Here is a 17,500-nt window from a genome sequence, read left to right as displayed (position 1 = left end):
GACACACAACATAGCAGAGAGGCCATGGAAGGGAGACTCACCCACATACAAGAGAGAATGAGCCCACTCTACAACAGTATCCAGTCAGCTTGGTCCAGATGAGGGTCAGTCAGTTGTCACTCCACTCCTCGCTTTCTCCACACCAAGTGTCCACTGTGCTGGATACTGAAGAATGGGACCCGAGGCGATTAATCCTGAAGATAGAAGCCCAGTGGTCAAGACAATCCCGTGGGGTGCCAGGATCCCTTGATGGCGAGTTCCTCTGAGTTTGAATTCTGAGTTTCCAGTGAAAGGACTGAAGCTGAGGGAACGTGTCCCGTCCACAGCCCTGCTGTCCTCTGCTCCAGAGATGAAAAGATCCCTCTCTCACTCTCTCTCACACACACACACACACACACTGGCTCACTCAAAGGAAGACAGTCATCATGCTGTCATGTGAACAGACCCCCCTAGAGCCACAGTCGCCTTAAAAACAGCCCTACTGTCTACACACAGGAGAGCACACACACACACGCGCACACTATTACCATGGTTTGAGTCCTATCTATTGCAATAATCCTGTAAACTAGATAAATAGTAAGTGGATTGCCCTCAAGGTACTTTTATACTTTATAGAGCTGACCGCTGTTTAGGTCAGCAATGGGCATTTAACGGTCTGGGGGAGCCGTATTTGATGCGTGGATGCTGTAACTCCTGACCCACGGTTGGAGTAAGTGACCGTGTGCTTCCCTCATGGGCTCCCAGTGGCCCAGGGGCAGTCAGCAGTCCCGTGTCCCAGTGAGAGGGCTCTTGTGCTGCTCAGCTGACGAGGCCCCGGCCCCTATAGCCTGGACGTGTAGTCAGCAGAAGGGCACATCTAGAGGGGTGCATGGAGAAGCAAGCTCACTGGCCCGCCCGGGTAACTCCAGTACTAGATACTGATCTCAAAAGTACAGGTCACTGTTAGCATACTTGATCCAGTGTCCTTTACAGATCAGTCAATGTCCAGATGGTATCTACCGTATTTTCCGGACTATAAGTCACACTTTTTTCATAGTCTGGCTGGCCCTGCGACTTACAGTCAGGTGCGACTTATTATGAAATTTAACAAAATGAAAGAGGAGTAAACATTACTGTCTACAGCTGTCTACAACTACAGATGGGCGGCCATTCACACCTTCTCACCATTAATATTAATCTTTTTGGCCTCTGTGTCTAGTAACAGCCTCTGTCTGTTCTTGGTCTTAGATTTTGTGAATACATTTCTGGATAAATGCGACTTATAGTCAGGTGCGACTTATATTAAAGAAAATATGGTAGATGATGGAACAGCAACACCAAATACAAGACAGACACTGACAAAAACATTCAGAGTTTAGGGTTTTGGTGCCTCGTCTGAATGCATTCAATGCATCCTAAATATTTAGTCTAGATGTTCATCTGTGAGAGCCATGTGTTTCCCTGTCCTACTCCCACCATATGGTAAGGGTAGGCTGTGACATGAACATCCAGTACATCCATAATGAGCGTGTGTGAAAGTGGTGGACATCTAGGTGATTAGAAGAAGTGTGAGAAGGAAGGAAGAGACAAGGGTGTGATGATAGTCATGCGAGAGGTTTCAGGAGTGTAGATCACGAGGTGTTAAAACACACACACACACACACACACACGGTGGAAGAGGCAAACCTGTGGTTTCCGTAAAGGCAAAAGTGTGTTCAAGAGATTGTGTATTAATTAGATAGTCCATCTGCAGCACCTTCCCACCCCACAGACACAAAAGTCAATCTTCATATTTAATTTTTTATTAACAGTTTGAATTATAGGTTTTATTTTATTTTATTTAAAATTATGTCGTCAGGTTATAAGACTGGTGGAAATGGCTATCAAGCACTTTCCCTCAAGAGTAATATAATCATAAAAAATTAAATAGACTACAGTATCTTTTACAAACAAATAGGCATAGCCAAAAAAACAACAAAAAAAAACAATTTTAAATCCTAACATTGAAAAAATGAAAAATCTATGCTGCAACTTCATTGATATTTTTTCAGTTCCAAAACATGATGTACACAGTGAGGAAGGCACAACAAAACATTCCCTGCAAAAACACCAGAACGTTACAGCCCCCCCCACCCCGACGCCCCTTAAAAACACGCACACAAATAAAAGACATTCTGCTGCTGGTGAAGGCCAGTCTTGTCCAACTCTGCACCACAGGTTCACACGCCCGTCTGCAGTAAACACCTTCATGACAAGTCAAGTGACGTGACCAAATCATAGAGTGCCCGGTCCACAGACTATAGCAGCCCCATCATCCCTCCACACAGCAAATAAGAACAAACTCATCATCTCACTGTTGTCCGTCTTGGTGAGGCGAACCACATCCACTTCCACTTGACAGCCACAGATAGAGTGTAGCAGGGGAGGCTGAAATGCTTGTTACACTTGCGACCGTAATGTTAATGAGACTACGGTCATGCCTGTTATGGTCAGTCAGTCGGATTTTCCAGATTAGAGAAAGAAACAAGTGCATCGTCTGGTGACAGTTGCCTGTGATGTGGCCACAGCATTATGTAAGTTGCTAGTTTTTTTGACAGCATTGCTTAAAGAACAATGTTGTTAGCCCGCATGAAAAAACATTAAGACATTTTATTTCTTGTTAGCTCTTTGAAATCTTTGAAAATGATAGACATTAGTCTGTAGACATTAGTCAATTGCAGACATAGGCTCTGGGTCTTTCTTACAGCACAGAGTTGGTTATATGCACCACAGTCATATTTCAGTCAAACCTAAGCAATGGCACCAGAACGTCACTAACTTCACCAACCTGTCCTGTGTATGTGTGTGTGTCTGCGTGGCTTGGTTCATGCTTCCGTAAGGCAGTCTCACTGTGTGAGGAGTGGACAGGCACTACCCCAGAGGCTGGGTGCAGCGGAGAGGTGCTGCTCCTGTTCAACACAGTGACGTGAGGAGAGTGTGGAAGCATCACATGGAGGTCATGTGGGCCTCAGAGGACAGCGAGAGGCTGATGAGCTAATTGAGCTCTCATTGGGCGCTCAGGCATGCGGATCACATGATGGCAGCAGCCCCCTCTCAGAAGGTGCAAAGGGAGAAACTAAGTACAAAGAAGACAGACAGACAGACAGGTATAGCTTCAACAAAGCATAGATAAAGGCAGCCAAGGCTCGGAGTCCATATATAATTGTTGCCTTGTGACCTTGAAAGGGTGCGAGGACACGTCCTTGCCAGCAGCATGGCGAAGCAGTCTTGAGTGTGAGTGACTAGACTGAGTTCCATGCAGCCTGTAGGGGGCGCTCTCAGTGGTCTGGCATGGTTTACAGACCACCTCCTTGACGCAAAGAACCATCTCAATTAAGATGAGATAGAAAGGGGGAGGCAAGAAAAGAGAGAGCAAGAGAATATAGAATGTGGCAAAAGAAAATGAGAGGAAGAGTGATCCCACAGATGATCTTCATCTTTCCCATGACCAAGAGCCATGCTGGGTGAGTTCAGAGAGTCAGTCTGTTTTTGGAACCAAGCGTCCAACGTTTAGGTCCAGTCAAAGTGTGTAGCGAGTGTCCTGTGAGATTAGGGTTCTCTTCTTCTGTCCATATTAGTTCAGTTCACATGTGAGTCCCAACTTTGAACATGAGTCTCCGAAAACGACCCTGTCCACTCTGAGTTCCCGCTGGGTGTTTCCAGAGGGTGCAGTATCTCCTCCCGGCCTGCGGAGGAGCCGTGCAGCGCGGCCTCCAGCTCAGAGTCACCGGTAGGCGCCGCGCAGATCTGTGATGCGCTGGCGCAGGTGAGCCATGAACTCAAACATGGTGGCGGCCAGAGACTGGTGGATGAGGTAACGTGGCAGACGACCCTGAGGTAAAACCCAAAAAGATCAACATTTACCTCACAACAACACACAAAAGGAAATCCTAGGATTTCAGTCCTCTCACCTGCAGCAGGCCCATTCAAAAAACCCATTCAACCTAATTTGCATTTGAAAGAGACACTCACTAAGTGACCCATTTAGACAGACTTTTTTTCAATTTGTAGTAAAACTACATAACATTTTGAAATGTTCTTTTTACATATATGGAGCCAACACCATTGTTTTCAAGGTTCAAACTTCAAAGGCCCTAGCTCGATATATTTATAGTGTTTATTTACCTTTGAAAACCGTTTTTTAAATAGTTGTGTTTACACTGCATTATAATAAAAAAGTAATTTCATTACATCCACTTTACTCTCATATAATTATTGTGGAGGACCTCTAGAATATAACCATATGTGCCACTTTTGCATATAGATGTTTTTAGTTAAAAATCATATATCATAAAAATCTCAAGGGTTAGCTGACTGCCTCAAAGTGCCTGAAAAGGCCCCAGACCTCCAATTGTTAAAGAGGAACTATGAAGGATTGGCGATTTCATCTCTGGTTTCAGTTTCGTTTTTCGTTTTCGCTCGTTTTATGCTTGCATATTTCTCTGCAGAGCTTCCGACAGCTTTAGCGTGTATATTTATACATACAGTGCCTATAGAAAGTTATCATACCCTTTTGAAATAGTTACCTTTTTTGTCTTACAGCCTGAAATCAAAACCCATTTAAAAAAAAAATCTTTTCCAGTTTTATTTACAAATGTAGCTGTACAACATCAAAATAATGAAAAAAAAACTCAACAATTCTGAAAATTAATAAAAAATGAAAAACTAGAATAACAGGGTTGGAAAAGTCATCATACCCCTGACTTAATACTTTGTAAAGCTTCCTTTTGCTTTCATTACAGCCATCAATCTGTTTGGATATGTCTGTATTATAGCTTTGCACACCTAGATAGGGGAATATTTGCCCAATTTTCCGTACAGAAATGTTACAATTTAGTCAAATTCTGTAGGGAATGGCGATGGACTGCTCTCTTCAAGTCAATCCACATATTTTCTATAGGATTTAAGTCAGGGCTCTGACTTTGCCACTCAAGGATATTCACCATCCTATCCTTAAGCCACTGCTTTGTTCTTTTGGCAGTATGTTTAAGATTATTGTCGTGTTGGAAGGCGAATGACCTCCCCATCCTCAGCTGTTTAGGAGAGGGACGCAGGTTTTCCTCAAGGATTTTGGTGTACTTGGCAGCATCCATTTTCCCTTCTATCCTGACCAATTGCCCAGTCCCCGCTGAAGAGAAACATCCCCAAAACATAATGTTGCCCCCACCATGCTTCAAAGTAGGTATGGTGTGTTTTGGGTGTGTTTGGGTGTGTATACTGTGTTTGGTTAGCGCCTGGAGCTCAGTCCAAAAACTTCAATCTTAGTCTCCAAAAAGTTCGATCTTAGTCTCATCTGACCATATAAGCTTTTTCCACATGGTAGCAGAATATTCCAGATGTGTTTTTGCACTGAACTCCAAGCGCAATGTTTGGCGAAAACCAACACAGTACACCTCCCAAAACACACCATACCTAGTGTGAAGCATGGTGGAGGCAACATTATGTTGTGGGGATGTTTCTTTTCAGCAGGAACTGGGCAATTGGTCAGGATAGAAGGGAAAATGGATGCTGCCAAGTACACCCACATTCTTAAGGAAAACCTGCGTCCCTCTCCTAGACAGCTGAGGATGGGGAGGTCATTCGCCTTCCAACACGACAATAATCTTAAACATACTGCCAAAAGAACAAAGCAGTGGCTTAAGGACAGGATGGTGAATATCCTTGAGTGGCAAAGTCAGAGCCCTGACTTAAATCCTATAGAAAATCTGTGGATTGACTTGAAGAGAGCAGTCTATCGCCATTCCCTACAGAATTTGACTAAATTTTAACATTTCTGTACGGAAAATTGGGCAAATATTCCCCTATCTAGGTGTGCAAAGCTATAATACAGACATATCCAAACAGATTGATGGCTGTAATGAAAGCAAAAGGAAGCTTTACAAAGTATTAAGTCAGGGGTATGATGACTTTTCCAACCTTGTTATTCTAGTTTTTCATTTTTTATTAATTTTCAGAACTGTTTACTTTTTTTTCATTATTTTGATGTTGTACAGCTAAATTTGTTAATAAAACTGGAAAAAAAAAATTTTAAAATGGGTTTTGATTTCAGGCTGTAAGACAAAAAAAGTAACTATTTCAAAAGGGTATGATGACTTTCTATAGGCACTGTATATAGGCTATATAAATATATAAATTGCAAGCGTGGTTCTTCTTGTTCCTTACGCGTCTCAGACTTCCAGATGTGAACAAGAGCGATCGTCTCCTGCAGAAACTGCAAGGTTGCAATAGCGATACGGACACTGGGGGCGGAAGGACATATTACTGTTTTCGATCAAACTGGTCAGTCAAGCAAAACAACGATTTCTGAGCGATTTTATGACTATGAAAAAGTTGCATAGGGTTAAGCTTGCCTACTTGTTGTATTCATTTCCTCCTCAGTCTATTGCTTTCTTTCACAACCAGAAGACCCAGGGCAGACAATGCCAGTGACATTAACACACTTTTGATCAGAAGTAGATTGTGTCTTTGGTCAGCAAGAGTATGGAAATGCTACACATACTGCTCTGTTTACACCACACCCACACAGACACACTCATACAAAGTTGACCTCACCTTCAGATCAGTGTTTAAGATCCAGATAAAAGTACACACTGAAGGATTGCTGGTGGACTTCAGAACCACAAATCCACCTGGGCCGTTCTCTCCCCTGAAAAGAGACGGACAGCTTGGAGAAGCAGCAATGGAACAAAAAAGGAACAAATAGCACCCCGCGTTATCCAGCGGAGCCAGAAGACCTCCGAGATCTACTGACCTGACAAAGCGACTATGTGGAGGTTTCACTTCGTGGGTGGTTGCCATGCCGGCAGAGATGTAGCAATCTCTCTTGCGCTCCACCCGACGGACGTTTACAAAGTCCCTGAGAGACAAACAAAGACAATAAGTTCCTTATGTTGTCCAACTGTACGTCCAGTGTAGTATTCTACCTTTATATACTGTAGCCTGCCTGAGCACAGGTGTGTGATATGAAGTGCAGACCTGCCAACCCTGAAGACATTTTTTGAGTAGCACCAGGAGCTGAGCAAAAACAATTGCTTACGTCGGCCTTTATTCATGCAGCCAAAAACAGACATAGCCATGCACACAAGATACATGTTGGATAGCGACCCATCTTCAATCTTGGATATCGGTCTACATTTGATCCAATGTGTGCTGCAAACTGAATCTTTACAGTAGCTTTATAAAGTTGACTGTTGATCTGTTTTAGAGCCCAATAATCCTGACCTATGAAAAACACTTGTGTTGATGGGAACGGATGTGCATACGTTGTCCAAATTGAACACTCATCAACAAGAAGCTCAAAAAATTTAGCGTAGGTCCACTTTCAGACTCGTTGTTAATGGCTGCATTTGGCCTGGGAAATGCATTTGGCTTTCGTTATGAAAACTTTAACCATCTGGAACACATGGAAAATATAATGCTAACTGAAATAACTGGTAAACAACAAGTAATGACTTTCTAAAACAACATTAAAATATTAGGCTTAGCTGACTTCACAATCGCTCTCAAACTGAGATTTTTTTAGTTTCGCAAAACAGCATCTGGGGGGAACGCAAATTTGCAAGGGAGCATTTGTCAAGTAGATTGGGGAAACCCAGCCCTATTTGCTGGCGATTGGATTTCACCCTGCAGCTCAGGCTGGAAACATGCACATTTATCTCTCCTGCTTCCTGTCCATGTTTGCTGGAACCATTGACAAACTAGTCGATCCACCAGGCCCACTCGGATCGTTGGTCTGATCACTATGCTTTGCCTGTCATTCTCACTTGTCACTTTGTTTCTGTAGGTCCTCACCCTGGCATGAAATGGATTAGCGGGAGATTCTAATTCACATGCTACAGGGAGCTTTCCGGAGAAGTTGGTTGTCTGCTCGTTTTTGCGTAGTTTGAATTTTTAAAAATCGTGCCGGTGAACTTTGATTTGAAAAAGCGTGGTGGCTACGTAAAATGCGTACAGGTTGGCAGGTCTGTGAAATGTTACCTGGGTGAAACTACGCCCCCTGCTGCTCCCGCAGAGACATCATACGAGATCAGAGTATTATCATCTACTCTCTGTAATATCTGGAGGGAGGAAGAGAGAGAGAGAGAGAAAGAAAGAAACAGAGAGAGAGAGAGAGAGAGAGAGCCCGAGAGAGAGAGAGTGTGTAAGACAGAAGTAAATGACAAAAGCTGTTTGCCATTTAAACCCAGCTTAGACAAGTTCCACGAACAAGTGAAACATATTTTAACTGACCTTTCAAACACAAAGCATGTCAAACATTTGAAAAGTGTGCTTGTGTGTATCTGTGCGTATGCATACTTGTGTGTGTGTGTGTGTGTGTGTGTGTGTGGGCAGTGATAAGGCGTTGATATGGTGAACTCACCTGACAAGCTGATATTGTCTTATTCCACTGTACCATTTTCTCTGGTTGTAGAATCACCTCCTGATATACCAGTTCTGCAGAACACTGCATGAAGGCCTACACACACACAAAATGAGTTGAGCAACATTTTTCAACACCCATAACCCTGTTTAGACTTACAGAGTAACACGCGCCCCCCCCTCCCCCAACCCCCCCGTCCATGACCTAGTAGCCTCCTAAAGATCGGTCACCCTGCAGTATTGCGCAACAGCCCCCTCCCCCACCTGTCCCCATCAGTCAGATGCTCCTCCAACTTGAGCCACAGCTGCCAAACAACTCCAACCAACCCACTGTGGATGTGGGACTCTCCAGCTTCCAAAAGTAAAAGTCCTACCACATATTGTTCCCAGTGTTCACTGAACCAGATGATTCCAAAAGCACAAGGCTTCATGCATGTAACATCACCTGATTACTGAGATCACCCGTGTTTAGTAAACAGCTAGAGCCAAATGACGGTGGGACTTTTCCTTTCCGAAGCTGGCGTTTTCCACCTCTTTACTCTGCAGGAAGGTGGATGTTCAGGAGCCAATCGGGTGGGGTATTCTAAAATAGGAGGCTATGAGCGTTTCACTGAGACAGTGAAGTCATGGCAGTGAAGTCATGGGACTCTTCCGTTCACTCACACACACAGGGAATATCACTAGTTGGGCTCAATGAAGACAACCAGTTAAAGACAGCCATGTTTGTTGGTGATGGACCGCTCTACTGCTGTACCTTGAGGATGAATGTTTTTCCATGGTAGGGTATCTCCAGGGTGTACACGGAGTCCCCTATATCCTACAGCAGGAAAGACAACAGGAAGGGATTACATAAAGAACAGACAAAGATCCACTCTCTTCACCTTTCAATCACAGACACACATAAACACTCACATTGTTCTTCTCAAACTTCCAGTTCTCCTCCTGAGAGAGTATCTGTTCCACCACTGTCATGGCTTCCCTCCCTTGCCTGACAAACTCCTTCTCCTGACACACACACAGACAGATAGACAACAGAAGAACACCATTTTGAGTGACTTGTAAAGTTAGGACAACATGCCACTCACAGGGTTCACAGTTTTCAGCAGAACTGGACTCCACTGGCACAGGTACAGTACCTGTGCGGTCACAGCCTTCCTCCCCGCACCGTCTTCATCAAGCTCCTCTTCAGAGCCTGACACACACACACACACACACACACACACACACAGCATAACATTATCGATCATATTTAAGTCATATATCAATGATTAATTTCAGCATTAAATGATATGCTTGTGTTGCATCATGTGCTCCGTAGAGGGAGCGCTGTGAGAGGCTGTAAGGCTGTTACCTGCCAGAGACTCTGGTGGGGAGTAGAACTGTCCATCAGACACGGCTCTGGGGTAGATCATAGGGGCGCGCTCACAGGCTGCTTGCACTGCAGCCAGATACGCTGAGGACGGCAGAGAGAAAGGAGGAGCTCATCACAACTATTCAGCTACTGCGGCCCTTACAGATGTAACATCACATCACTGGAGCTAGAGTGGAGTTGCCTGGTATTTAGCATACACTTTTATCCAAAGCGACACAGACTTGCAATGGCGTGTTCGGGAATCGAGCTCGGGCCACCTGATTGTCAGATGGCAAAGCTACTGTTGCCCCACCACACCCACGACAAATACATGCATCTGTCAATCAAACAATCTCCTTTTCATGGCCATCTGACACTGCATCTCATGTATTTACAATACCTCATTCAAGTGCACGAGTGCATTCACACTGAACGTTCTGACAACACTAAGTGCACTGCAAGTCCCCGGATGGTGCAGTCATAGGTTGTGTCCAGAAGTCAAGCGTGCACGCTGGATAGTACCTTCTTGTCAGCAGCGTCTTAGTTAGTTTGCTCCTCAGTGTGCGTCCCTACCTACATTTGGACAGCACTAACTACTTGGCGTCACCTGACTCGGGAAGGTGGGTGTGTTGACGATTTGCATGTCGTGCGGAGCTTGACCTGCGCTGCGCAATGGATTATGGGATATCTGAGGGCAAAAAAGATGCATCGATGCACGCTTGGAAATCACGCCAAACGAAGTACCCAACTAGTGAGAGCGCTTGACTTTCGGACAGTCTATTCTGACGTAACTTCCGGAAAATTCACACTGCCCAGCGTGCACGCTTGCTTCTGGACATAGCCATAACAGTCTGAGAGTTGAGTGTGGAGTAGGGTTGGGCGATGTCCCCTTAATTGGCATATGACGATGTGTACAGTAAAACATCGCGATGGACGATGATATCGTCGTCGGGGGGTTGTAAATAAATATATTATATTATAGGCTATATATGGCCTATATTAAATATTATATAGGCTATATGGCCTGGTGAAAGTGGACAGCCAAGAGACATACTGACTGGGCTACTGTGTGGAAGATCTGCTCCAAGAAAATCCTAGTAAGAGACCGACAGACAGCCAATCTAAACACCTGCTTACACCAACCAGCGGTATATTACACATTGCCAGCATTCACTGGGCCTCGCAAAAAACCTCGCGGTCACTCATCTAAAATCTTGAATAGCCCAGTCTGGACCTAACTCATATGTTACGCATCCCACGTTATTAGGCTACCGGCCAGTTGAAGTTGGCTAAACAACTTTTACAAATAGCCTAACGAATCCCGATTGCCACTCCGCTGCTGGGGCTTTTGCTAAAGGCAAATGCGTGAAATACAAGCATTACAGTGAAAGACGTAGGCTATAGCTTCTGATAACGATAACGAAATAAATGGTTTATTTTAACACGGTGGAGAATGACGCATTCGGCGCTTCAGTGTTGTAGCCTCGCAAGAAATTAGTGCTAGAATGTCCTAGTCGTAACAATAATAATTAATTTGCACTATTTCATTCTTAAACATTATTAGGCTACATGTTTTGCGTTCAATGTAGGCTACACTGCGAGACATGTAGCCTAAAAAAGACAATAACACATTCACGTTGCAAGGAGGACTTATTTGAACAAGACGGTCTCAGACTAATATGTTTTTTAATTTTGCACTGTTTGGCTGACAGCCCCTTAAGCACCCTACATGTGCATCAGTTCTAGGCTCAATTTCATTTCCAAGGAAAAGTTTTTATTCTTTAATATTTTAGCTTAGTCTGCAGTAGAAATAACTGGGGGCGTGGCATCACGATGGTTGCTTTCCATCGTGATGTCTGTCAACCATCACGATGGACGATGATATCGTCCATCGGCACAACCCTAGTGTGGAGCGCCTCAACGGATGCCTCTTAGCTACATAGCAGAAGGGGAGGGAGTGTTATCAAACTCGTGATAATCACGGTTGAGGAAGCTGGAGCAGTAGCAGTGGGAAACACACTTTACAGATGTACAGTACGAGCAAGTTAGAACAGAAACTGCTCATCTTTTGACACCGCACAACCATGTCACTGGCCAATAGACAACACCGACAAGGTTATATTAAAATGTTGTGAACGTCGTTTCGGTTAGGCCCACAGAGTTGGTGCTTGATTTGAGACGGCACAATTCTGTTGAGTTTAACACACTACCTGAGTAAGGACACTAAGGGTACTAACGGAAGTATGCCATCTGAGAGAGTGTAGAACTTCCCTCTTTTGAGCTCCCCCACTACACACACGCACACGCACACGCACATCCCTTCACTCACCCCTCTCATCCTCGGCCTCCTGGGTGAGGACTTTGAAGTCCAGGAACCAGGTCTCCAGCCAGGCCACCACAAACGAGGTGATGGGCAGCACGTAGCCAAAGGCATTCCTGTTGAACAGCTGTGGAAAGACAAGACACAGAGCCTCATATCACACCCATACTAAAGCCTTTATAACAGTCTCAGATCACATCTATACCAAAGCCTTTACAGGCCTGTTAAGAGTTCACTCACAAGGGTTAAGAAGAAGTGATGCTCTTCGTGTTTATTTAAAGCTTCCAATATTTCAATATTCAATAAATCAAACAGTTAATCTAATCTTACAGGAAGGCTAGAGCAGACACATAACTAACGCGAAACTTTGCGAAACCTCTTCTCCAACAATTAGCTTCCACTATGTTCAATGGAAGTGGTCACACCAGATGTGATAGCAGCACATACTGTACGTTTGAAATAAAATGACCCCAGTCTTCTAAAGCTATTTTTACACTCCACGAATGGAGTGCTTCAGTTGCAGACCAGGCCTAACCCAGGCCTTAGTCTTCAAGTCAGCAGCTCCAATGCACAAATATTAGTAGGCTGCTTGGTGTACTGAGCATGTGTGTATGTGGGTATGAGAGTGAGTGTGCATACACTTGAGTGTGTGTGGCGACTGGCAACCAAGGTGTTCTTGATAATGAGTGTGATATTTGTGGGCACTACTGATAGCATGAGCACACACACACACACACACACACACACACACACACACACACACACACACACACACACACACACACACACCTTTCTCACTTCCCCTTTTGAGACGCAAATCTTTTCAGACAGCTATATTTCAGACTCACTCAAGGTCAAGCTTCAGTTTTCTTTGAAAGCAAACACCTACTCGTAAAAGAGACTGTAAAGATGTTATGGTGCGTCTGGATGACCAAGGGTCACTTCCCCCTCTGACAGTGAGATATCCCAAACTCTATCAAATTATCTTCTTCAGTGAAGAAACACACACACACACACACACAAATACACCACACACAAGAGGAAATAATCATACACTCACATCTGAAAGGATGACTTTGGCAACGAGAAAGGCACTGGTCACTAGAGTGGTGATCTGTAATGAGAGACCAAACAAGCTAAATCAGCACAGGAAGTTCAGCGGCCACACTGGGAGAACCAGTGTGCTGTTTCAGTCAGTATGTAGTCTCGTCATCATGTGACTGAACTTGAAGCTTATCTGCGTCAGCATCTACAGTGGTTAAGCACGTGTGTGTATGTGTGCATATGTGTTGTGCATGTGTGCGTGCAAGGGTCCATGTGTGTGTGTGTGTGTGTGTACACTTGAGCTATGTCTTACCGCAATGATCCACCAATGCTTTAGCCGACAAGCAGCATACCCCAGTTGCAAACACAAAAACCTGAAAAGGGCAAGGAGCTGTAAAAGATAAAGAGTAGAGAGGTGGACAAAGAGGAGACAGAGAGAGAGAAAGAGAAAGAGAAAGAGAGAGAAAGAGAGAGAGAAAGAGAGAGAGACCCCCAATACATAGAGGCAAAAGGAAGATAAAGACTAAATCAGTATTCAATAAAAATAAACACAGAATTCGGTTACTTAAACATACTCAAAAAATGTACAAATAAATCTATTTATATTTACACACTGATGCTTGTATCCAAATTGACAACATTCAAGTATATCGAGTACTAAAGTATTGTCATGCATTCCACTAGTAGCGTAGACCCATATGCGGTCAGGGCATACCCTCTAAACCACATAATGAACTGGCCTGATCACATGAGGACAAACATGATGTCGTGAGAGCTTCAACACAACTGACCCAGTTTCAATAACTTGACCATTCTCTACCAACATAATCATCCTCAAGAACAAAGGATTTTCATTGGTGAATATTCAACTTCTGTGTACATTTCCTTGTAACTGGTCATGTGATTTAAGGCACCTGGACACACCCCTGCTGACACTAGCATGGGAACACACGGGGAATGCCACGCCACAGAGATGACCATCATTGGGGGCCATCATTAATCAGCTTGTAGCAGGGAAGGTCAACGGCTGCCTTGATCAAATGCTCCATTGTACTTACAAAGATGTCAAAGAAGGAGGACTTGAAGTTGTACTGGATGACCTCATTCTGGAGACTGTCCCAAATGTTCTTATTGATCTGATCAAGAGAAAAGAAAAACAGCTAACTCAACAAATAACTGAGAAGGGGGAAGGGGAAGGGAGGGGGGGGCATGAACATATTTCCTCTCAAGTCAGGCTCTGCAGCAACACCATACGTTTACACAGGACAGGAAGAATCAAAATAGCAGCAGTTTATGACTCTCAGAGACCTGCTGCTATACTGGCACTGTAAAATCCCCCTGTCTTTGGACGCAGAGGATTCACCCCATGATTACTGGAAGACACAGACTTTTTGAGCCGAGTTATAGACACTGGCTATGTAGATGGTGAGAAAGGGAAATGGAGAGATATGCGAGAAATGAGATGGTGTACAGCAAGGGAAAGGAGACATGACATGCCAACAGGGGTTGGGGAGAAGTAAACATGACAAGTGTTGATGAATAGACCAATTACCAAAGTAGCGACCTGATCCTCCATTGGAAATGCCAGTCAGACTTTCCAAACATAGGTAAACAGATCCACTGACTAGACAGCATGTATGACAAGTTTGTTTCTACAGCACATTGCACATCTAAAGGCAATTCAATGAGTGCTTTATAGTATACTAGACTGAAGGCATGTAGCCTAATGACCTTATATGGTGGCTCACCATAACCAAAATGAAAGTACAAATCAATAGACACAATCAAACTTATCCAGAACGTAAACATCAATCACACCCAGACGACACATGCACCTACATTCAACTCGATGATCCACAGTAGGGAGATGAAGAGGAGGTCGAAAGTGACGAAGAGGCAGAAGGTGCGGCGCACGTCCGAGATGGTCTTCCGGGGGGGTAGGTAGTATGGAGGTGGAAGGGACAGAGAGGCCTGCGAGTAGGACGCATTCAGGGAGGCAATGGCAGGCAGGCTCCCCAGAAAGTCACCGTTGTCCACTCCACCCGGCATGGCCGCTGACAAGGGGAATGCACCAAGTGGTAGGGCAGGGAAATGGGGAAGCACTGAAGAAAGAACAGTAGAAAAATTGTGGAAGTCGTTTCAAACCAAACACTGGTTTCAGAATGAAAGACCTCATTCATGCCATTCAGAGAACATTGAATACAGGGGCACAATTCTACCTGTTAATGGTACAGAAAGATCACCTCAAACCGTCTTTGCACAAGCCTTCTATTTTGGCAAAATAGACTAATGTTCTGAAAATGTGTGCTTAATGCAGCAGTCACAGAAATGTACTTGGGAACAATCGACTAGCTTGCATGTCCAAACTTGCTATGCACCAGTTTTCTCTTAAAAGTACAACATTCATAAACAAACCATGACAACTTGCCAGCATGAACAAACACAATAACTGATGAAGTGTGGACTTTGAACAAAGTCAGGGATATGGTGAAAGACGCGGTATAGTGATAGTGGTAAAAATGCCTGTATCATTAGAAAACATCTGTCTATCCATCAAGCGATGTCAAGAGTATCAGTCTAAGTAACGATATGTGTGTATTCACTGTATCGGCAGGGGACCCCTTAACATAAACAAAACCTTTGATAATAAACGAAGTCAAGACAGTTCTATAGAATGACGAAGAGATAATTAAATCAGTGTGAACTTACCAGTGTTTACCTCAGGTTTATCAAAAGTTTGGTATGCGGACCGCTGCTAGTGAGCTAGCAAATTGCCATTGATACAGCACGTAGATAGCTTCCTAAAGTAACGCAAACAAACGTCCGTGTGTACGGGTAGTACACGTTGGAATGTGTTTTCTGAAATAGATGATGGCATCTCTCACATGCCGACTCTTCCTGCCTTCACTCTAAGCAAACTAGCATTTGGTATTTTGCCGACTGGGTGAACAACACATCGCTAACGTTAAACTTGGTCCATGCAAATGCTACTAGGCTAAATGTTGTCTATTTTTCCCTCCCGTTGCCACTCGCCAAACACGCCATGTCTTTGGTCACGATCTCAACGATGTCAACACCAAATCATTACAGACACCGTGACCTTATTTGCCAACCCGGGGAAAAAATCAGAATATTTTCCAAACTCACCTGATTATTTGTAAAGCATCGCGGATCAGCTGCTTGGTTTCTTCCGGGAATGCCGCGTTTCGCCGGATATGGGTTACTGTGTCACTTCCTCAAGAGCAAAACTTGTATCAGAGATGAAAGATCTTTTGCTTGGTAGGATTAGGCTACACTGCAGACTACATTGAAGATGAATTTAGATAATTGCAACTTTTTTAGTTCGTGGAAGTTAGACTGGGCTACTTTTATAGTGTAGTATCGCATATACTCAGTCTGAACTTCAGTCCAGACTGAATATGACATCTGACCATCTGTAATAGGCTACTATTTGTTAAGGCCTATGCAGAGGTGTGGGTCTGATGCTTTCATGAGCAACTAAGATTGAACATTAGTATTGAAAGTCTCTGCTGTATTTCTACTGCACAAGAGGCGTGATCAGTGTAGTGGGCATAGTCCAAATAACTATGCTTTTGGATAGTCCTTCAACCAATCAGACCAACAGTCCGGGTGTGCCTTTTGGATACGCTAGTTTGTGATTGGACCCAGAAGATGTGTTCAGGAAACAGGATAGATAAATGTCTCCAGCCTGAGCTGCAGGGCGAAAATCAAATCGTCGGCGGATCAGGCAGGGTTTACCAGGTGTTAGTCTAGGTGCAGGTCACATCTTAACTCCGAACTTCCCAGTTTGAAGTGGGGGCTTTGGGAGAGCGAAATGTGTATGAAGGTGAAGGTTATGGGAAACCGTGTCTTGCACCTCATACTGGCTTGGGGCAATTTGAGAGCTCAGATCTGAATCGAGTCTGCACATTTGAAAATATTTGTGATATCATAAAGACCAGCACAGTGAACTTTTGAGTAACACTATGCCACTGAAAACACACATACACACACACACACACACACACACACACACACACTGTGATGAAGGCCCTCATTACACATGCGCACACACCTCTTTTATTTTACTGACAAAGAACAAGACTCACTTGTTTAATTTCAATGAATATTATATTTGTTTCTCTGTTACAACTTTACAAGTGTCAGAACTGAATTCAATAAGCATAGATTAAAACAAACAGGAATGAATTTAAAACAAGTTAAAATAAATGAAGGGAATCAGTAGGTTATCAATTTAAGCATTGCTGTGGGCAGACAGTGTGGGGGAGAGAGAGAGAGAGAGAGAGAGAGAGAGAGAGAGAGAGAGAGAGAAAGAGAGTCACCAGCTCCAGTAAGGTAGCAAATAACCCTTAGAACAAAGTTATTGACATGCAGCCCAGAGACCTCAA

The 17,500-nt window shown here is 44.0% G+C and overlaps 3 protein-coding genes across 5 annotated transcripts in view; all 3 read right to left on the bottom strand.

Moving 5' to 3' along the window:
* Positions 1-328, bottom strand: part of mreg (melanoregulin) — a 4,778-nt gene extending 4,450 nt beyond the window's left edge. The window contains exon 1 of the mRNA XM_062533032.1: positions 42-328. The gene's annotated coding sequence lies outside the window, so the exon portion shown is untranslated. The remainder of the gene's footprint in view (positions 1-41) is intronic.
* A 1,437-nt stretch (positions 329-1,765) lies between these two features.
* Positions 1,766-16,463, bottom strand: stard3 (StAR related lipid transfer domain containing 3). Of its 2 annotated transcripts, none has more exons than XM_062533030.1 (15): positions 16,239-16,463; positions 14,931-15,193; positions 14,150-14,227; positions 13,405-13,482; positions 13,108-13,161; positions 12,057-12,174; positions 9,728-9,829; positions 9,513-9,568; positions 9,289-9,381; positions 9,131-9,193; positions 8,378-8,473; positions 7,996-8,075; positions 6,770-6,874; positions 6,571-6,664; positions 1,766-3,850 (listed from the first exon to the last, which is right to left on the bottom strand). In XM_062533030.1, the coding sequence occupies exons 2-15, from the start codon at positions 15,138-15,140 to the stop codon at positions 3,743-3,745; spliced, it is 1,335 nt and encodes a 444-aa protein (XP_062389014.1). In that variant the 5' UTR covers positions 15,141-15,193; positions 16,239-16,463; the 3' UTR covers positions 1,766-3,742. The 2 variants fall into 2 exon arrangements, with proteins under 2 accessions (XP_062389014.1, XP_062389015.1); XM_062533031.1 differs by lacking the exon at positions 16,239-16,463 and adding an exon at positions 15,801-16,195.
* A 737-nt stretch (positions 16,464-17,200) lies between these two features.
* Positions 17,201-17,500, bottom strand: part of ppp1r1b (protein phosphatase 1, regulatory (inhibitor) subunit 1B) — a 20,934-nt gene continuing 20,634 nt past the window's right edge. For both annotated transcript variants that reach the window (XM_062533028.1, XM_062533029.1), the window contains exon 5: positions 17,201-17,500. This exon is cut by the window's right edge and continues 1,465 nt beyond it. The gene's annotated coding sequence lies outside the window, so the exon portion shown is untranslated.

Source organism: Sardina pilchardus, chromosome 3, assembly GCF_963854185.1.
Source record: "Sardina pilchardus chromosome 3, fSarPil1.1, whole genome shotgun sequence".
Lineage (NCBI taxonomy): Eukaryota > Metazoa > Chordata > Actinopteri > Clupeiformes > Clupeidae > Sardina > Sardina pilchardus.
Note: the sequence above shows the minus strand (reverse complement) of the source record. Positions and strands in the feature narration are given on the sequence as shown.